The 22,436-nt window shown below is 43.0% G+C and overlaps 1 protein-coding gene across 2 annotated transcripts in view; it reads right to left on the minus strand.

Annotated features, from left to right (window-relative positions):
* The window catches only part of MDGA2 (MAM domain containing glycosylphosphatidylinositol anchor 2), a 1,144,403-nt gene that overhangs the window by 135,109 nt on the left and 986,858 nt on the right, over positions 1-22,436 (minus strand). For both annotated transcript variants that reach the window (XM_073609471.1, XM_073609469.1), the window contains exon 10: positions 1,745-1,893. In XM_073609471.1, coding sequence (XP_073465572.1) covers positions 1,745-1,893 — 149 coding nt within the window. The remainder of the gene's footprint in view (positions 1-1,744; positions 1,894-22,436) is intronic.

The following is a 22,436-nucleotide window of genomic DNA, read 5'->3' on the forward strand; positions in this document are numbered from 1 at the left end:
TGTCTTGAATGCAGAAACCTGAAAATTCAAAGCTATTAACCCTCACAGCACTGGAAGTTCAACACCAGGAAGAGGACAGGGCTCCCTGTGAGGCAGTGTACGCTGACTAGTGCAGTAGGCATAGGCTCTGCATATTCCTCTGAATGCAACACATACACGTGTACAAGTGTGTAATATACAGTACCATGCCCTCGGAAAGGATTCCACATAGCACTGCACACAAGTGGTTTGCCTATGAGTGGGAGGTCTGCCCTAATGTTTGATTCTTCACATGACCGCAGCCCTTGTTGGGTCCCAGCAATGATGAGCATGCCCTGGGCAAGGTGTAAACCCGCTGTTACAGCATATGATCCTTCTAGTCACCTGGTGTAGCCCAGAAGAAAAAAAAACAGAGGAGGTGCCCCTAGGATTTTATGGGCAAAGGATGTAGCCCAGAAGAACCCACCCCAGGGTAGGCCTCCTGTGTGACCCTTATGCTTAGTGAGAATGAGTTAATGGGGAACACATGGAGGAGAGGTCACCTGTCCATCACAAGATGCACACCCTACCCTTACAGGTATACTTTCTTTGCCCATGTTGCTGACAGCATGGGCATTTTTTGGGGGAACCCAACGGTCCAATGTGGATGCAGAAAACCGGCAACATCAGGGCACTTCTGTTGAACCCTCTTATGAAACTTGTGTGTTAGGGGCTTAGTGGTTGGGGGAATTCTTATTTGGTTCCCTGTGGTTGATATTCTTCTTTGAGAATTCAGGTATCTGCACAGGATTTGAGGTGGTGACCAGGATATTTAATATGTCTTGTGCACTTCTCCAGAACACTTGTTCTTGTCTCATGTAGCAGACTGCCAAATGGTAGATTTAACAGTCTTCATTTTCTCATAGAAAAATAGAGATCACAAAAAAGAAGTTATCTTTCTATTATGAATTACATTTTGGAGGAAGTCTTGAGTTAAAACATGAAATCCATTGACCTGTTTCATGATTTTATTAAGAAAGTTGTAAGAGTTTATAACTCTCTGGGGACTTGGTGGCTCTGTCCTATAACTTTTATTTTAATTGCTGCCTATACTGAATTGAAAAAAAGAAAAAAGAGTTTTATTCCTAGGCCAGTAAAAGGCAAGGTCAGCAGTGACCTTGTACAAGGTAAACTGCCCTCGGACACTAAAGGATATCGCAGAAGCACATTAGGATTTAAAATATGACATGTAAGTATGGAAAAATGTTCAACATGTTGATAGATGAGCGCTATCATACAAGCACCCAATTAGATAAACCACTTACATGTCTACATCAAAGACATCAGTCCGGCCTGTTGGCCTATGTAAATAACTAAAGTGTGCAAGGCAGACAGCAAAGGTAAAAGCATTTGCAGTGTACAAATGTTACAATCTCTAAAATCAATCAAAAATTATTTATGGTTAAATTGACCTTGAAAACATGCAGCCTATGTACTTATTGCATGTGTTACCATTTACCCTTAGCAAGTTTGAGCAGACAGCTTCCTTCATCCTTCCAACTTCTTCTCCTTCCATTCCATTTATTGCTTCATTGGTCTCTTCCACAGATCGATTCAAAAATTTGCACAATTTTTCCTGAATCAACAAATTCTTCTCAAAACACAGGTTATCGTATTTTTGTTGGGGAGCCTCGTAGTGAGTAAAATATGTTTTTACTGAAGTTGTATATAAAGTGAAACCAAAGTGACAATATGGCAATAGTATTACTTAGCTTTAGGTAATCACCTGTTTAAGTCCCAAGCGGTAAGCCACTATTCGGTCCACAGCGTCTGGATTCATCTGTGTCCACTGTAAACTGTATGAGTAGATGCTGGCTTTGCTCTGCCATAACGGATTGTAGGTGTCATAGTAGAATTCCGGAGGGTAGGCCTTTCCTACACAGAAGAAATTTGTAACAATTTATACATTTCCATGTTGCTGACTAATTTAATTGCACATTACAAAACACTTTAAGATACCGGTATGTGGGATATGTGCATACCCTGGGGGAATGTACTGTTCTAGAGTCATTATTAAACTCACACTATAGGAAATCTGAGTGGAAGCTGATAGACCTACCACTATGGTTTTTTAATTGTGGGAGAAAACATATACATTAAGGAAACTCACAAAAACACAAGGAGAGTACTAACTCCATACAGACAGTATTCTTTGGTGGCAAATAAAACAAGGAACCCACTTACCCTTTTACAACAAAGGGAAATCTGTACTGTGAGAAATATTTAGGCTGCCATTGCTGACCTCTCTAATAAAAATGCTAGTTGTCTGGCTATTGTATTTTCATGCTGATCCGCTGACTTCAGTCTTTTGTGTCTTTGACCCAGGACAACAATGAAGACTTCTAGTTTCTACACACATGTTCAAGGTCTTTGATTCAAAACTACTGTATCAGAGGCAGAAAACTGTCACTTTCAGAATGAGAACAGCAAAAGGAGCTTACAGAATTTCTACTGGTACAAGACTCTGTTAAGAAAGGCATATGTGTGAATCTGTAAATCATTGTCACTTTGTTGAACATGGAACAGTAGGCAGGTATAGTGTAATGCCATTGAGCCAAAATGCAAAAACTTTTCGAAAACAACAATGCTGTTATTGGACCATAGAAAGAGGAGGTAGGCAATCGCTGTGCATGTGACAAGATACATCGCCGACACTCTTTCTGTACTAGTCATCAAGCAACACCCGGCCTGACTTTAAGAAGTGTGTAATAATCACTATCCATTTGCATTCCATTTGGGCCACACAGAAAATACATATCTCATGTTCTTTTAGATATACAAATTAGGCATACTACAAATTATTTTGCGTGCTTTCAATGTATTCAACATTTTTTTTTATATTTAGAATAAACGTTGGCTAGAGAGTTTTATTGCACATTAAGGCTCCTTGCACACTGGTGTGCTTTTGCTGTGCTGTAAAGTGCATCAAAATTAATAAAAATATTTCCCTTTAAATCTTATGTAACTTTTCACATCAGTGTGCTGTGTGGAAAAGTCCTGCATGCAGAATCTCTGGTGCCCCTTTTCAAGGGGTTTTGCCCTGTTTCAAAAATGCACCTCCCATTGATTTTTATTGGAAATGCACCAAATACATATAATTTTTGTGCATTTTTTTGAGTCATGTATCAAAGTTTTTACAGGTGCATGCTGGGAGTCAGGATTCCAGAAAGCTCACCAAAAACACACATTGAAAACATGTTAAAAACATGATATGCGTTTTAGCAAAACTCTTACCGCATTTTTAAGCGCACCAAAATTAAAGCCTCTTGTTCAGTAATTTTCACTATTTGTCAAACATGGAAATTTGCATTGGAAAATAGCAAACCAACACACAATTCACTGTTCCAAAATGTTCAAGTACATAAAAATAACTGCATGCTACACTGCACTAAAATAATACAAAAATTAACCATTAAAAAGCAAAGAAAGAGAAACAGAATTAATAGATATTATAATGTCACTAGTGTAGCCTCAGTAAACGCCACCTCCATACCCTCAACCCCCTGTCCTAAACATTTATTAGCCTTAGGGCTTTATTTTCCTGATATTTAGAATTGTTTTCCTTTTGCCTTAAATTAATTGTGTGTTTCAACCAATATCCTGTAAAAAATATACATTTCAATGTTCAGCTCACATGAAAACTTGTTAGCATAATAATCTTTAGTGTGTTTTGTTTTATATGAAAAGGTTGACTTGTTGAAGTCGTTTCTCCTAATTTCTTTTTGTAGTTTATAAATTTGTGTCAATGAATTAGATCATGTTGTGAATTTCCATTTTTAATTCCTTTCCTTTATAATACCAATAACATTTATTTGATTTTTTTTTTTTTTAGAATGCTTTGAGAGTGTATCAATCATATTATTAATACATTAGGCCATTAAGGATTTTTTTTGGTGTGATATTAATATAACACAATGTATGTGTTCCATTTTCTAACATATAGCCAATACTCATTAATTCTTTTTTTAACAAAATATAAACCCGGAATATGTTCTAATAATATATTCCACATCTTAGGACAATCCAAAATGTCTGCTACAAACTTGGATGCAGGTAAAATTGCAAACAGTATAAAATGTAGTATTCCAAAGAGGATTTCCAAGGTTATAATGAATAAATAGTAAGCCGTCATGGTCTGGTAAAAAGGATTCTAACTGGCTGCAACGACTCAGCTGACAGAGAATCATGGGAATTCATCGTTTTCAACGTGTAAATATTTTTATATTATTGTAAAAATTATTTTTATATTATTTAATATTTTTATGGAGGAAATCAAAAGGAATCACAAAATATATTTTATTTTCTACTCATAGGTAAGTTGTCACTGGAAACAAGCTATCTCTATACAACCATCACCACCTTTGTGGTTAAATTCTGCTTTCCTCCTGCAAATAGGCAGTTGAGGTTGCCAGTCACTCTCTCGTAAAGGAGATCTGCACTTTGCAGTTGGTTGTCAAGGGATGACTTTGAGACTGTATGAGGTGTTAACATAACTGACATTTTTTTTTTAAGGAACCGATTACGATATCAGGTACAAATGCCAACTCACACTATGCCATCACTCAAAACATGTATAAGGATTTTAAAAATAAATAAAAATCTATGGTACTGAACTATAATCAAATATAATTGCTTAGTTAACTTTCTAGCTTAAAGTGTTTGTTAAGGCAGTGCACACAGCCACTGCCAGCCCCTCTGCTAGGATTACATGATGTATATACTATATGCCATTTTCTAAAATTCTTATTATAAATACTGTTTTTCTTACCCCAGATCAGCGGTCATGTGACCACCCGATGCTGTCTTCCTTCGCTGTATGTATTACAGAGGGAGGGGCTGAGCTCTCTCTATGATGTCTGCAGAGCGGTCACGTGACCTCTCTCTGTAATACAAACATCAGAGGAAGATAGCGGCGGGTGTGACTGCTGATCGGGGATAAGAAAAACTGTATTTATAAGAAGAAGTTTAGAGCAAAGCATATGGTATACTGCACATCATGTAATCCTAGCAGAGGGGCTGACAGTGATTGGGAGCAGTAATGTGAGAGCTGCTGGGAACGATGATAGAAGGGGAGGGGCGGGGCGGCTCACACACACAGATGACAGGCAGAGAGGGGAGGGGGGGCACAGGAGCAGAGAGGAGAGCTGCAGATAGCAGGCTGCGGATGATGGAAACTGACCACGGTGTCAGGGCTCAGCAGCCATGATGCACCGTGGTCAGTTTACAAGGGGAAGGGCAGAATCAACCAGGTGTTACAGGGGGCCAAATCACACACCACAAGTACTGTGCTGTATAACATGCTTTAAAGAAACAGGATCAATATTTTTTTATTTTTTTGTGTTAACAAACGTTTTGCCCACTGGGCACTTAAACCCCCTTAGCAACCAGACCAATTTTCACCTTTCAGTGCTGTCACACTTTGAATGACAATTACTCAGTCATGCAACACTGTACCCATATTCATTTTTGTCCTTTTTATCATACAAATAGTGCTTTCTTTTGGTGGTATTTAATCACCACTGGGGTTTTTTATATTTTGCGCTATAAATAAAAAAAAGAGACCAAAAATTGTTAAAAAATGTATTTTTCTTTGTGCCTGTGATAAAATTTTGCAAATTTGTAATTTTTCTTCATAAATTTTTGCCAAAGTTTATACTGCTACATATCTTTGGTAAAAATAACCCAAATCAGTGCATATTATTTGGTCTTTGTGAAAGTTTTAGAGTCTAAAAGCTATGGTGCCAATCAGTGAAAATAGATCACACCTGATCTCATTTCTTGAGACACCAACAAGCCAGGAAAGTATAAATATCCCCCAAATGACCCCTTTTTGGAAAGTAGACATTCCAAGGTATTTTGTAAGAGGCGTAGTGAGTTTTTCCCGATTTAATTTTTTCCCACAATTCTTTGCAAAATTAAGATTTTTTATTTTTATTTTTCACAAAATTGTCATATTAGCAGGTTATTTCTCTCACAGGGCATATGTATACTTACAACTACACCCCAAAACACATTCTGCTACTCCTGAGTATGGCCATACTACATGTGTGAGACTTTTTCACAGCCTGGCCACATACAGAGGCCCAACATGCAGGGAGCACCGTTAGGCATTCTAGGGACATAAATTACACATATAATTTCCTGACAACCTATCATACTTTTGAAGGCCCTGGAGCACCAGGACAATGGAAACACCCACACAATGACCCCATTTTGGAAAGAAAACACCCCAACATATATTTAATGAGGCCTAATGAGTCTCTTGAACATGTCATTTTTTTTCCACACGTTTTTGGAAAATGTGGAAAGAAAATGAAAATGCTTTTTTTCTACAAATTTTTTACACATTTTTACAGAACTAATGGGTGCTGATGAGGATCCACTGATAGGGTGGCACTGATGAGCACTTACTGATGGGTACTGTATTGGCACTAATGGGCACTGTAGAGCACAGATGTGACACTGATGGGGCACAGATGTGCACTGTAGAGCACTGATGGGGAACAGATGTAGCACTGCTGGGGCACTGTAGAGCACTGCTGGGCACAGATGTGGCACTGCTGGGTACTGATGTGGCACTGCTGGAGCACAGATGTAGCACTGCTGGGGCACAGATAAGGCACTGCTGGGCACAGATAAGGCACTGCTGGGCACAGATAAGGCACTGCTGGGTACAGATAAGGCACTGCTGGGTACAGATGTGGCACTGCTGGGGCACTTGCAAAAAAACTCAAGCAGCCTCATGCTGCAGCTTCCTCCTCCTCTGCTCACGTAATCGGTGTGAGCAGCGGAGAGAACTGGACATGACGCCGGTTTGTTAACCGTGATCGCTCCATCATTGGATGGAGCGATCACATGGTAAAGGACCGCTGAGATTGGCCCCTCACCCCAATCCATGACGCGCCAGGTCCCGGGAACCCGGCATGTGTGCGCCCCGGGGAATGTGATTCTGGGAGGACGTAATTCTACGCCCTCACAGAATTATCCAACCACGCTGTAGCCGTCATTCGGCTATGGCCCGGATGGCAAGTGGTTAAATACTAAATATATGTCATTATTTTCCATGCATTATGCATTTGACATTATTAAAAGGATTAATATTTACTGACCCAGAGAAAGTATATGGCAAATTTAACTTGTGGTTTTTAGCCAATTTGTATATATGAGGCCTAAGAGTATAGCAGCTGTTCATAGGAAAGAGATAAATGTTGAGGAGGCTTGGGTGTCTTTTCTAGATATCGCCTGATGGTCTTCCATTAGCATTTTTCCAACTGATATAAGGCAAATCCAGAACACTGGAGGGATTTTACCTCCCTGCCATGTGAGCCTTCATAAGAAGAGTGCAAGTCCATAATTGGAACTACAGAAATGACTGGTTTGCTGAACTTCATACCAGTGAAACCTTTTAAACAAGATAAGCAGAACATAATTTTACATTTTGTATGTGTTTTTCCAGCTCCCCGAAAAGATTCTTGATTAAGTAGGTATACACAGCAACTTGTGAACAAATGTGTGTCCTTGAAAGTCTATATTGTACAAATTACACCTTTTTTCTGATGTCCTCTCTATTAGCCACCACCTGAATTGCTTTACTTATAAACTGATCAAACTGCGTACTACCATTACGGTAAAAGCACTGAGTTCCTCTACATTTAAATTAATGTGAACTATTAATTTAAATTAGAGAGATAGAGTCTACCCTGCACATTGGGCATACTAAAAGCTGAATACATTCAAAAAGAAAATGCTTTAGAACAGGATTTTCCACTTATCACCCGAATAGCCTGGGCTTAAAAGCTTTTGTAATGTATAAGTTGAGATTTACTGAACAAACAGTTAGAACTGTTCACTGAAGGTATAATGCTCATTACAGATTTACTTTTTAAAGTATACTTGTCATCTATACAGAGAGAAGGCTGCCATTTTGTATGTTAAGTCAGAGTCATGCCTATTCTTTCCTTAGGGTCCTGTATTCCTAACTAAAGGGAAGTTTCATGTATGAAAGAGCAGTGACAAGTGACCCCTGCTTTCACTTCACAGGGCTCCAACCAACAGCAAAGTGAAGCAGGAGATCACCAATATCAGAGACATTATCTCATGCAGATAACTGTCACTTGAGGGGCCATTTCTGCTGCCCCCTGGTTGCTGGCCCAGCAAGAGCAGCGTTATTGAGCTGCATAGAGGACTGAGTGTTCAGTATGGGCACTCTGGCCTCATGCCAACCCCCCACTGAGTGCTGCCTGAGACGGTTGCCTCCATTTGCCTCATTGGCTTTGTGTCCCTAATATGACATCACAGTGTGATAACAGTGTGCCTTTAATAAATATCCTGGAATACTTCCACTAAAAAAAACAACTTTTTAGCAGCTGCCACGAGCTCTGGCAATCAGAGGTGAAAAGCAAATGCCCAGTGTGCATGAGGCCTAACTCTAGGTTTACTAGCTAGGGTAAAGCCTCGTACACATGATCGGATTGTTGGCCAACAAAACCGTGGACTTTTGTCGGAAGGGCGTTGGCCCAAACTTGCATGTCTAATTTTATTTGTTTTCTTTTTTTAATGCACAATAAAAAAATTGTGTAGAATAATACTTGGCTATGTGTTTTTCTTCAAATGACATTTTGGGAGTAGGCAGTTACATTTAAAAAAATACAATGTAAAATTGACAAGGGACTCCAACATAGTTGTATCTTTGATCTTAACTACTACGGGATAATGGTGTTGTTGTAACTTTTAAAAATGTATTTCAGACAGTAATCAACTATGAACTTGTGACAAAAAAAGGCACAAACATTGGTGGAATGAAGGATTTTTAACCACTTGCCGACCGCCGCACGACTATATACGTCGACAGAGCGGCACGGGCAGGCAAAAGGACGTATATGTACGTCCTTGCCTGCCCGCGGGTGGGGGGTCCGATCGGACCCCCCCCCGGTGCCTGCGGCGGTCGGCAAATCTCCCCCGGCGATCGGAGGTGAGGGGGAGGCCATCCATTCGTGGCCCCCCCCTCGCGATCGCTCTCAGCCAATGGGATCATTTCCCTGCCTCTGTATTGTACACAGAGGCAGAGGAAATGATGTCATCTCTCCTCGGCTCGGTATTTTCCGTTCCGGGCCGAGGAGAGAAGACTGCAATGTAAGTGCACCAACACTACACACACAGTAGAACATGCCAGGCACACAAAACACCCCGATCCCCCCCCGATCGCCCCCCGATCCCCCCCCAATCACCCCCCCCTGTCACAAACTGACACCAGCAGTTTTTTTTTTTTTTTTTTTTTTTTCTGATTACTGTATTGGTGTCAGTTTGTGACAGTTACAGTGTCAGGGCAGTGAGTGTTAGGCCCCCTGTAGGTCTAGGGTACCCCCCTAACCCCCCCTAATAAAGTTTTAACCCCTTGATCACCCCCTGTCACCAGTGTCGCTAAGCGATCATTTTTCTGATCGCTGTATTAGTGTCGCTGGTGATGCTAGTTAGGGACGTAAATATTTAGGTTCGCCGTCAGAGTTTTATAGCGACAGGGACCCCCATATACTATCTAATAAATGTTTTAACCCCTTGATTGCCCCCTAGTTAACCCTTTCACCACTGATCACTGTATAACCGTTACGGGTGACGCTGGTTAGTTTGTTTATTTTTTATAGTGTCAGGGAACCCGCCGTTTATTACCGAATAAAGATTTAGCCCCCTGATCGCCCGGCGGTGATATGCGTCGCCCCAGGCAGGGTCAGATTAGCGCCAGTACCGCTAACACCCACGCACGCAGCATACGCCTCCCTTAGTGGTATAGTATCTGATCGCATCAATATCTGATCCGATCAGATCTATACTAGCGTCCCCAGCAGTTTAGGGTTCCCAAAAACGCAGTGTTAGCGGGATCAGCCCAGATACCTGCTAGCACCTGCGTTTTGCCCCTCCGCCCAGCTCGGCCCAGCCCACCCAAGTGCAGTATCGATCGATCACTGTCACTTACAAAACACTAAACGCATAACTGCAGCGTTCGCAGAGTCAGGCCTGATCCCTGCGATCGCTAACAGTTTTTTTGGTAGCATTTTGGTGAAATGGCAAGCACCAGCCCCAGGCAGCGTCAGGTTAGTGCCAGTACCACTGACACCCACGCACCGTACACCTCCCTTAGTGGTATAGTATCTGAACGCATCAATATCTGATCCGATCAGATCTATACTAGCGTCCCCAGCAGTTTAGGGTTCCCACAAACGCAGTGTTAGCGGGATCAGCCCAGATACCTGCTAGCAACTGCGTTTTACCCCTCCGCCCGGCCCAGCCCAGCCCACCCAAGTGCAGTATCGATCGATCACTGTCACTTACAAAACACTAAACGCATAACTGCAGCGTTCGCAGAGTCAGGCCTGATCCCTGCGATCGCTAACAGTTTTTTTTGTAGCGTTTTGGTGAACTGGCAAGCACCAGCCCCAGGCAGCGTCAGGTTAGTGCCAGTAGCGCTAACACCCACGCACGCACTGTACACCTCCCTTAGTGGTATAGTATCTGAACTGATCAATATCTGATCCGATCAGATCTATACTGGCGTCCCCAGCAGTTTAGGGTTCCCAAAAACGCAGTGTTAGCGGGATCAGCCCAGATACCTGCTAGCACCTGCGTTTTGCCCCTCCGCCCGGCCCAGACCAGCCCACCCAAGTGCAGTATCGATCGATCACTGTCACTTACAAAACACTAAATGCATAACTGCAGCGTTCGCAGAGTCAGGCCTGATCCCTGCGATCGTTAACAGTTTTTTTGGTAGCGTTTTGGTGAACTGGCAAGCGCCAGCGGCCTAGTACACCCCGGTCGTAGTCAAACCAGCACTGCAGTAACACTTGGTGACGTGGCGAGTCCCATAAGTGCAGTTCAAGCTGGTGAGGTGGCAAGCACAAGTAGTGTCCCGCTGCCACCAAAAAGACAAACACAGGCCCGTCGTGCCCATAATGCCCTTCCTGCTGCATTCGCCAATCCTAATTGGGAACCTACCGCTTCTGCAGCGCCCGTACTTCCCCCATTCACATCCCCAACCAAATGCAGTCGGCTGCATGAGAGGCATTTTTATGTCCTCCCGAGTACCCCTACCCAGCGAACCCCCCCAAAAAAGATGTTGTGTCTGCAGCAAGCGCGGATATAGGCATGACACCCGCTATTATTGTCCCTCCTGTCCTGACAATCCTGGTCTTTGCATTGGTGAATGTTTTGAACGCTACCATTCACTAGTTGAGTATTAGCGTACGGTACAGCATTGCACAGACTAGGCACACTTTCACAGGGTCTCCCAAGATGCCATCGCATTTTGAGAGACCCGAACCTGGAACCGGTTACAGTTACAAAAGGTACAGTTACAAAAAAAGTGTAAAAAAAAAAAAAAAAAAAAAACACAAACAAAAATATAAAATAAAAAATAATAGTTGTCGTTTTATTGTTCTCTCTCTATTCTCTCTCTCTCTATTCTCTCTATTGTTCTGCTCTTTTTTACTGTATTCTATTCTGCAATGTTTTATTGTTATTATGTTTTATCATGTTTGCTTTTCAGGTATGCAGTTTTTTATACTTTACCGTTTACTGTGCTTTATTGTTAGCCATATTTTTGTCTTCAGGTACAGCATTCACGACTTTGAGTGGTTATACCAGAATGATGCTTGCAGGTTTAGGTATCATCTTGGTATCATTCTTTTCAGCCAGCGGTCGGCTTTCATGTAAAAGCAATCCTAGCGGCTAATTAGCCTCTAGACTGCTTTTACAAGCAGAGAGAATGCCCCCCCCCCCCCCCATCGTCTTCCGTGTTTTTCTCTGGCTCTCCTGTCTCAACAGGGAACCTGAGAATGCAGCCGGTGATTCAGCCAGCTGACCATAGAGCTGATCAGAGACGAGAGTGGCTCCAAACATCTCTATGGCCTAAGAAACCGGAAGCTACGAGCATTTTATGACTTAGATTTCGCCGGATGTAAATAGCGCCATTGGGAAATTGGGGAAGCATTTTATCACACCGATCTTGGTGTGGTCAGATGCTTTGAGGGCAGAGGAGAAATCTAGGGTCTAATAGACCCCAATTTTTTCAAAAAAGAGTACCTGTCACTACCTATTGCTATCATAGGGGATATTTACATTCCCTGAGATAACAATAAAAATGATTAAAAAAAAAAAAAAATGAAAGGAACAGTTTTAAAATAAGATAAAAAAGCAAAAAAATAATAAAGAAAAAAAAAAAAAAAAAAAAAAGCACCCCTGTCCCCCCTGCTCTCGCGCTAAGGCGAACGCAAGCGTCGGTCTGGCGTCAAATGTAAACAGCAATTGCACCATGCATGTGAGGTATCACCGCGACGGTCAGATCGAGGGCAGTAATTTTAGCAGTAGACCTCCTCTGTAAATCTAAAGTGGTAACCTGTAAAGGCTTTTAAAGGCTTTTAAAAATGTATTTATTTTGTTGTCACTGCACGTTTGTGCACAGTTGTAAAGCATGTCATGTTTGGTATCCATGTACTCGGCCTAAGATCATCTTTTTTATTTCATCAAACATTTGGGCAATATAGTGTGTTTTAGTGCATTAAAATGTAAAAAAGTGTGTTTTTTCCCCAAAAAATGCGTTTGAAAAATCGCTGCGCAAATACTGTGTGAAAAAAAAAAATTAAACACCCACCATTTTAATCTGTAGGGCATTTGCTTTAAAAAAATATATAATGTGTGGGGGTTCAAAGTAATTTTCTTGCAAAAAAAAATAATTTTTTCATGTAATCAAAAAGTGTCAGAAAGGGCTTTGTCTTCAAGTGGTTAGAAGAGTGGGTGATGTGTGACATAAGCTTCTAAATGTTGTGCATAAAATGCCAGGACAGTTCAAACCCCCCCAAATGACCCCATTTTGGAAAGTAGACACCCCAAGCTATTTGCTGAGAGGCATGTCGAGTCCATGGAATATTTTATATTGTGACACAAGTTGCGGGAAAGAGACAAATTATTATTATTTTTTTTTTTTTTTTGCACAAAGTTGTCACTAAATGATATATTGCCATGCCATGGGAATATGTGAAATTACACCCCAAAATACATTCTGTTGCTTCTCCTGAGTACGGGGATACCACATGTGTGAGACTTTTTGGGAGCCTAGCCGGGTACGGGACCCCGAAAACCAAGCACCGCCTTCAGGCTTTCTAAGGGCGTAAATTTTTGATTTCACTCTTCACTGCCTATCACAGTCTCGGAGGCCATGGAATGCCCAGGTGGCACAAACCCCCCCCCAAATGACCCCATTTTGGAAAGTAGACACCCCAAGCTATTTGCTGAGAGGTATAGTGAGTATTTTGCAGACCTCACTTTTTGTCACAAAGTTTTGAAAATTAAAAAAAGAAAAAAAAATTTTTTTTTTTTGTCTTTCTTCATTTTCAAAAACAAATGAGAGCTGCAAAATACTCACCATGCCTCTCAGCAAATAGCTTGGGGTGTCTACTTTCCAAAATGGGGTCATTTGGGGGGGTTTTGTGCCACCTGGGCATTCCATGGCCTCCGAAACTGTGATAGGCAGTGAAGAGTGAAATCAAAAATGTACACCCTTAGAAATCCTGAAGGCGGTGATTGGTTTTCGGGGTCCCGTACGCGGCTAGGCTCCCAAAAAGTCCCACACATGTGGTATCCCCATACTCAGGAGAAGCAGCTAAATGTATTTTGGGGTGCAATTCCACATATGCCCATGACCTGTGTGAGCAATATATCATTTAGTGACAACTTTGTGCAAAAAAAAAAAAAAAAAAAAAATAAATTGTCACTTTCCCGCAACTTGTGTCAAAATATAAAATATTCCATGGACTGAACATGCCTCTCAGCAAATAGCTTGGGGTGTCTACTTTCCAAAATGGGGTCATTTGGGGGGGGTTTGTGCCATCTGGGCATTTTATGGCCTTCAAAACTGTGATAGGTAGTGAGGAGTAAAATCAAAAATGTACGCCCTTAGAAATCCTGAAGGCAGTGATTGGTTTTCGGGGCCCCGTATGCGGCTAGGCTCCCAAAAAGTCCCACACATGTGGTATCCCCATACTCAGGAGAAGCAGCTAAATGTATTTTGGGGTGCAATTCCACATAGGCCCATGGCCTGTGTGAGCAATATATCATTTAGTGACAACTTTTTGTAATTTTGTTTTTTTTTTTTTTTTTTTTTCATTATTCAATCACTTGGGACAAAAAAAATGAATATTCAATGGGCTCAACATGCCTCTCAGCAATTTCCTTGGGGTGTCTACTTTCCAAAATGGGGTCATTTGTGGGGGTTTTGTACTGCCCTGTCATTTTAGCACCTCAAGAAATGACATAGGCAGTCATAAATTAAAGACTGTGTAAATTCCAGAAAATGTACCCTAGTTTGTAGGCGCTATAACTTTTGCGCAAACCAATAAATATACACTTATTGACATTTTTTTTACCAAAGACATGTGGCCAAATACATTTTGGCCTAAATGTATGACTAAAATTGAGTTTATTGGATTTTTTTTAGAACAAAAAGTAGAAAATATCATTTTTTTTCAAAATTTTCGGTCTTTTTCCGTGTATAGCGCAAAAAATAAAAACGGCAGAGGTGATCAAATACCATCAAAAGAAAGCTCTATTTGTGGGAAGAAAAGGACGCAAATTTCGTTTGGTTACAGCATTGCATGACCGCGCAATTAGCAGTTAAAGCGACGCAGTGCCAAATTGTAAAAAGTGCTCTGGTCAGGAAGGGGGTAAATCCTTCCGGGGCTGAAGTGGTTAACAGCTGGGTTTCAATCCTCTTGCCATAGGGAGCCTGCATGCCGTAGCCAGCAGTTCTGCTTGCTCCTTGTACTAAGAGGATATCAACTTGATTGAAGACAAGCCTGGATTTCACACGTTTTTAACATGTATTAGCCATAGTTTTATTTAAGAAATCTTAAAGTTTTTATTGCACTTGGAGAATTCTATCCCTGGAATGATTTTGTGGTTATTAGCAGCAGATCTATGGCTTCATCGTCTTTTAGCTAAATGTTAGCGTGCACGAATATTATTTTTTATACACTAATGCCCTGTACACACAATAGGATTTTCCAACAACAAAATCCACGTTTTTTTTCCGACGGATGTTGGCTCAAACTTGTCTTGGATACACACAGTCACACAAATCTTGTCGGAAATTCCGAACGTCAAGAACGCGGTGACGTACAACACATACGACGAGCCGAGAAAAATGTAGTTCAGAAGAAGGGAAGAAGACGCCGCGGAGGAGATGCTGGACGAGAACACCGGAGGAAGAACCAGAAGAAGAAGAAGATGAAGGAAGATAGAAGAAAGAAGAAGCATTTAAATAAAGGAATTGTCAAAAACTGTCTCTTGACATTTTTAACATTTTTGACACTTTTTTAGTGAAATGGTAGGGGTACTTTTGTACCCCTTACCATTTCACACAGGGGGGAGGGCTGGGATCTGGGGGTCCCCTTGTTAAAGGGGGCTTCCAGATTCCGATAAGCCCCCCGCCCGCAGACCCCCACAACCACTGGCCAGGGCTGTGGGGATGAGGCCCTTGTCCTCATCAACATGGGGACAAGGTGTTTTGGGGGGCTACCCCAAAGCACCCTCCCAATGTTGAGGGCATGTGGCCTGGTACGGTTCAGGAGGGGGGGGCGCTCTCTCATCCCCCCCTCTTTTCCTGCGGCCTTCCAGGTTGCGTGCTCGGATAAAGGTCTGGTATGGATTCTTGGGGGGACCCCACGCCGTTTTTTTTTTTTAATTTTGGCGCGGGGTTCCCCTGTGGGGAATTCCCATGCCATTTTTATCAATGAACTTCTATGTGTATTGTTGGACCGGCAATGCATTAATAGCCGCAAGTAGTTTTAAATGACTTTTTTTCCTTTGAAATGTCATTTTGCTGTCAGACTGTTTTAAACACGAGAAACATGCGTCCCTTTACAGGCATACGATAGACACCCCCCCAGGTATGAAATTTAAAGGGATAATACACTTTTATTGTTTCACTTTAAGCATTATTAAAATCACTGCTCCCGAAAAAACAGCCGTTTTTAAAACTCTTTTTTGCATTGATACATGTCCCCTGGGGCAGGACCCAGGTCCCCAAACACTTTTTTTGACAATAACTTGCATATAAGCCTTTAAAATTAGCACTTTTGATTATTCATGTTCAAGTCCCATAGACTTTAACGGTGTTCGCGTGTTCAAACAAACTTTTTTCCTGTTTGCATATTCTGCTGCAAACCAAACAGGGGGGTGTTCGTCTCATCCCTACTCAAGAGGTAATCATTTCCAGGTTAACTATGCCCTGAAATAGACGGACCAATCCCTTTTTTAATGGTTTCTATGAATCTCTGGAGAATAAAAGAAAGTCACTAACGCTGCATGACTAATATACTGTATACACTCACGGGCCATTGTATTAGGTACACCTTGCTAGTACCGGTTGGACCCCATTTGCGCCTTCAGAACTGCTTTAATACTTCATGGCATAGATTCAACAAGGTGTTGGAAACATTCCTCAGAGATTTTGGTTCATTTTGACATGATAGCATCACGCAGTTGCTGCAGATTTGTCGGCTGCACATCCCAAAGGTGCTCTATTGGATTGAGATCTGGTGAGTGTGGAGGCCATTGGAGTACAGTGATCTCATTGTCATGTTCAAGAAACCAGTGGTGAGATGATTGGAGCTTTGTGACATGGTACATTATCCTGCTGGAAGGAGCCGTCAGAAGATGAGTACACTGTAGTCCTAAAGGGATGGACATGGTCAGCAACAATACTCAGGTAGGCCGTGGTATGTAAACAATGCTCAATTGATACCAAGGGGCCCAAAGTGTGCCAAGAAAATACCCCCCCATACCATTACACCACCAGCCTGAACCATTGAGGCAAGGCAGGATGGATTCATGCTTTCATGTTTACGCCAAATTCTGATCTTCCCACCTGAATGTCGCAGCTGAAATCGAGACTCATCAGACCAGGCAACGTTTTTCCAATCTTCTATTGTCCAAATTTGGTGAGCCTGTGCGAATTTTAGCCTCAGTTTTCTGTTCTTAGCTGACAAGAGTGGCACCTGGTGTGGTCTCCTGCTGCTGTAGCCCACCTGCTTCAAGGTTGGATGTGTTGTGCATACAGAGATGGTATTCTGCATACCTTGGTTGTAACGAGCGGTTATTTGAGTTACTGTTGCCTTTCTATCATTTGGAACCAGTCTGCCCATTCATTGACCTCTGACACCAACAAGGCATTTTCCTCCACACAACTGTCGTTCGCTGGATATTTTCTCTTTTTTGGACCAATCTCCGTAAACCCGAGAGATGGATGTGCATGGAAATCCGAGTAGATTAGCAGTTGAAATACTCAGACCAGCCCGTCTGGCACCAACAAACCAACAACCATGTCAAGTTCAAAGTCACCTAAATCCCCTTTCTTCCTCATTCTGATGCTCGGTTTGAACTTCAACAAGTCCTCTTAACCATTTCTAGATGCCTAAATGCATTAAGTTGCTACCATTTGATTGGCTGATTAGCAATTTGTGTTACCAAGCAATTGAACAGGTGTACCTAATAAAGTGGCCGGTGAGTGTATATAAACGAGTTAGTAAAGCATTATCACTGTATAAATGTTAATAGGATGGTGCTGGTAAAATCCCTCCCCCACTTCTTCCTCCTTTCCACCATTCCATTTCCCCTTGTTACGCATTGCAACAGGCTTGTTATAGTATGTAAAGTTTAACAGAAAAAAAAAAAATGACAGACTTTGACTTTCTGCAAAGTAACCGGTACAGCAGTTTTCATAAACGTTCCCTAATGTCTCTACAAAAATACTTACAGCAACGTTTGTCTCTGAAGTATCGTCACATAATGAGAATGTATTTATAGCTTTGCTTAACCTTCAGTTACTCCGAAAATCTGACTTTAACTCAAGATCAAAGAGAAAAAAAAAAAAAAAAGACTGCAAAAAACATGTCCTTATTTAGCATATTATAAGTGCCTGCAGCACTACAGCGCTGGTGTGATTCCTGACAAGGAGAGTAACAAACGCAGTTTGATCAGCTCCGGAGTGGTTATGCTAAAGGCAGAAGATTCTCCTCTGCTTCTCTCTCTCTGCACAATATCTCACCCCACCTCTGTTATACTCTCTCCCTTACGTTATTCCATCTAGTTCCCTCTCACCATTCTTCATCCCACTTTCCCCTTTCCCTCCCACCATTCTTCATCCCACTTTCCCCTTTCCCTCCCCCTTACCCCTTTCCCTCCCACCATTCTTCATCCCACTTTCCCCTTTCCCTCCCACTTACCCCTTTCCCTCCCACCATTCTTCATCCCAGTTTCCCCTTTCCCTCCCACCATTCTTCATCCCACTTACCCCTTTACCTCCCACCATTCTTCATCCCACTTACCCCTTTACCTCCCACCATTCTTCCTCCCACTTTCCCCTTTCCCTCCCACCATTCTTCCTCCCACTTACCCCTTTACCTCCCACCATTCTTCCTCCCACTTTCCCCTTTCCCTCCCACCATTCTTCCTCCCACTTTCCCCTTTCCCTCCCACCATTCTTCCTCCCACTTACCCCTTTCCCTCCCACCATTCTCCATCCCACTTACTGCTTTCCCTCCCACCATTCTTCCTCCCACTTTCCCCTTTCCCTCCCACCATTCTTCCTCCCACTTACCCCTTTACCTCCCACCATTCTTCCTCCCACTTTCCCCTTTCCCTCCCACCATTCTTCCTCCCACTTTCCCCTTTCCCTCCCACCATTCTTCCTCCCACTTACCCCTTTCCCTCCCACCATTCTCCATCCCACTTACTGCTTTCCCTCCCACCATTCTTCCTCCCACTTTCCCCTTTCCCTCCCACCATTCTCCATCCCACTTTCCCCTTTCCCTCCCACCATTCTTCATCCCACTTACCCCTTTCCCTCCCACCATTCTCCATCCCACTTTCCTCTTGCCCTCCCACCATTCTTCATCCCACTTTTCCCTTTCCCTCCCACCATTCTCCATCCCACTTTCCTCTTGCCCTCCCACCATTCTTCATCCCACTTTTCCCTTTCCCTCCCACCATTCTTCATCCCACTTTCCCTCCCACTATACTCCATCCCACTTTCCCCTTTCCCTCTCACCATTCTTCATCCCACCATTCTTCATCCCATTTTCCCCTTTCCCTCCCACCATTCTTCATCCCATATGCCCCTTTCACTCCCACCATTCTCCATCCCACTTTCCCCTTTCCCTCCCACTATTCTCCATCCCACTTTCCCCTTATACTCCCATCAGTCTTTTTCCCATTTTCTCTCTCTGCGGCTAACTGTCTTATACCCCATTTCCTTTTTACTTTCACATTCCTATCTCAATCACCCGCTTTCCCCATCCTACTATCTCTATCTCCCCTTTCTCTTTCTTTGAATCTTTGCTCTAACACCTTGTGACCACAGAAAAACTTTGCAAGTTTAAAATGCCTCTTGCTGTATAAAAGTAAGAGATTCAACCTCACAGCAGAGAACAATTAATGTGCAACTGTGTGCGTTCCTAGTTCTCAGACCCACTGTAAATCAGTAACATTAAAGCGGAGCTTCACCCAAAAGGGGAAGCTCTGCTTGTTTGCTTCCTCTCCCCCTCCGCTGCCACATTTGGCACCTTTCGGGGAGGAGGGAGCGGGTACCTGTTTTTGACAGGTACCCGTCCTACTTCCAGTGGGACCTCGCCGCAGTGAGGTCCCTCGGAAGTTCGACCCCCTCCTCCATCCCCTGCCGCCGAACCATTCACAAAGCGCAGCGCGCTTCGTGCATGCGCAGTAGGGAACCAGCTGTGACGCTGCAAGGCTTCACTGCTGGTTTCATTTACAAGGAATGGCGGCTATGACTAAGCATGAACACATGATGTGAAACGCGTTAGATGTTTTTTCCTGTTTGTCATGCATACGAAGTGACTGTTTTGGATTTTTATCTTTCAATAAAGATGCCTTTAGCAGTGTGCAGCCATCCAGAATCTTCTCCTTCCTTCTAAACTTCAGCAGAGCCAGCACCTGCAAGTTCGCAATAGGGCGAGTGCCCTTAATGGGTCTGGAGCTTTTGGAGCGGCAATTTTCTTCTACATTGGCAGCACCCGAGAGCCGATTGAAAAGTCGGCTGGGGTGAAGACATCACAGGATCCCCGAACAGGTAAGTGTTCTACTATTAAAAGTCAGCAGCTATGGTATTTGTAGCTGCTGACTTTTACATTTTTGATAGGGGGGCTGGAGCTCTGTCAGGGCTGGGCTCAGCCCTTCCTTCTCTGAGCTGGCCGCTCAGCTGTCGGCTAATTTCCAGCTCCTATCTCTCCACAGTGACTCACCTGTTGATGATATCCTGCTCGTCAGTCCTGCCTATTTAAGCCAATCGGTCCAGATGATCTCTGCCTTCGCCTTGGTCACATCTCTAGAAACGCTCTACTGTGTTCCCGTTAAATACTTGTTTGGCTGAATTTCCTTCTGGCTCCAGATCCTGCTTGCTGTTCTACTACGCTCATCTATGGCTCCTTCGCGTTTTGGCTTGTCTGACTATCCGTTCCGGTTTCTGAACTCTGGCTATGTTTTGACTATGTTTTTTCCGTTTACCTTTTTTTATTATTATTAAACAAGTGTGATTTAACTGTACTTCTGTCTCAGTCTGATTCATGGCTTCTGACAAGCTCCGCTTAACGGACCGTTCAGGTCCGCCTGTCAGTTTTTTTGGCAGACCTGAACGAGCGCTCCATGTAAGTCTATGGAGCGACGGATCCCAGCAGTGACCATGTCCGCTGACATCCGATCCGGTCTGATCCGCTAAAATCAGACGGATGGCCCTACGGTTGCATCCGTCCCTGGCGGATCGGATGAGATCTGATGACATGCTGTCCGTTTTCGTCCGATCTCTCCATAGCAAGCAAGCATAGCAAGCAGCGGCGCTCGACAAGCCCCTCCCCGTTCAGTGATCAGAGAGGGACCTGTCATCCACCGGCTCAGCGGAGATTAAAGGAGAGATCTCCCGCTGAGCTGGTGGACTCAGTGGCAGCGGATCCGCCTTGTGTGAATGAGGCCTCAAAGTTATACTAAAATCTTGTCATACTTACCTGCCCTGTGCAGCTGGTTTTGCACAGAGCAGCCCAGATACTCCTCTCGGGTCCCTTGCCGGCACTCCTGGACCCTCCCTCCTGTAAACCCACACAGCAAGCATTTTGCTATGGGGGCACCCGAGCTGAGCCGCAGCTTTGTGTGTCCATTCAGACATGGAGCCACGGCCCACCCCGCCCCCTCTCTCTCCTCATTGGTTCACTGACTTTGATTAAATGCAGCGGAAGCCAATGGCGTTTCGCTGGTGTGTCAGCCAATGAGGAGGAAGAGTCCCGGACAGCCGTGTCTCTCGTGCAACATCGCTGGATCAGAGGGAACTCAGGTAAGTTTTAGGGGGGCTGAAGGGGGCCTGCTGCATACAGAAGGCTTTTTCTCTTAATGTATAGAATGCATTAAGATAAAAAAATAATAATTCAGCCTTTACAACCACTTTAATCATAGAGTTATTGCCAAGTTAACAGATGCATACTAACACTGCTAAACTTGGTCTGGTGATCTAGGCTTCAAAAAGAAAAACCCCAGGAAATGGTTATGTATATGTAAACACAATCACTAAACTTTAATATTTTTTAACAGGCTAATGGAATTTCAAGGGGATCAGCAGCATTGAGTTGCAACAAGGGATGAGCAAAAAAGCACTGTACACTTGTCATTGTTGGGTTTTACATTTACTTTAAACTCCAGATTTAATTAGACTTTAAATTGATAATTTGGACCAAGCTGGTCCAAGTGAAGCTTTTGCTTTACTAATAGATGTGCCCACTAGGAGTGGTGTATAAGCTATATGCAGCATCAGCTACATACAGTATACAGTGCTATTTTTCCGGCAGCAAAATAGGGGCTTCCCATTACACTCCTGGAACAAAATTGGGTCGGGCTGAGCACAGCTAAACCATTCACAGGAAGCATTGTACTTTTCATATATTTCATGAATGAATACAAGGCTTCCTCTTACTAGCTTAGGTGTAGATTGTGAAGTCAACTGCTCCCTCTCAACTTCAGCCAATCAGAAGAAGGCCTGCATTCTCTGATGAAATACAAGGCTTCCCGTGAATGGCTGAGCAGTGCTCAATTTTGTTCCCGGGAACAGGACTGGAAGTTACTGTCCTGCTGCTGAAATACAGTGCTGTACTGTATACTGTATGTAGCTGATGCTATGTATAGTCTATCTGCCGCTCCAAGTGGGTCCATCTGTTAGTGAGGCAAATAGTTTGTTTGGTCCAAATGAATCATTTCAAGTCACAGGAAACCTAGGTTTGGCTTTAAAGTAGAACTATAGGAAAAACATTTTTTTTCCCCCCATTTTGGATAGAGTGAAGAAGGGCAAAGAACCTTGTAAGGTTTATTTTTGCCATCTG

Source organism: Aquarana catesbeiana, linkage group LG13 (assembly GCF_042186555.1).
Source record: "Aquarana catesbeiana isolate 2022-GZ linkage group LG13, ASM4218655v1, whole genome shotgun sequence".
Lineage (NCBI taxonomy): Eukaryota > Metazoa > Chordata > Amphibia > Anura > Ranidae > Aquarana > Aquarana catesbeiana.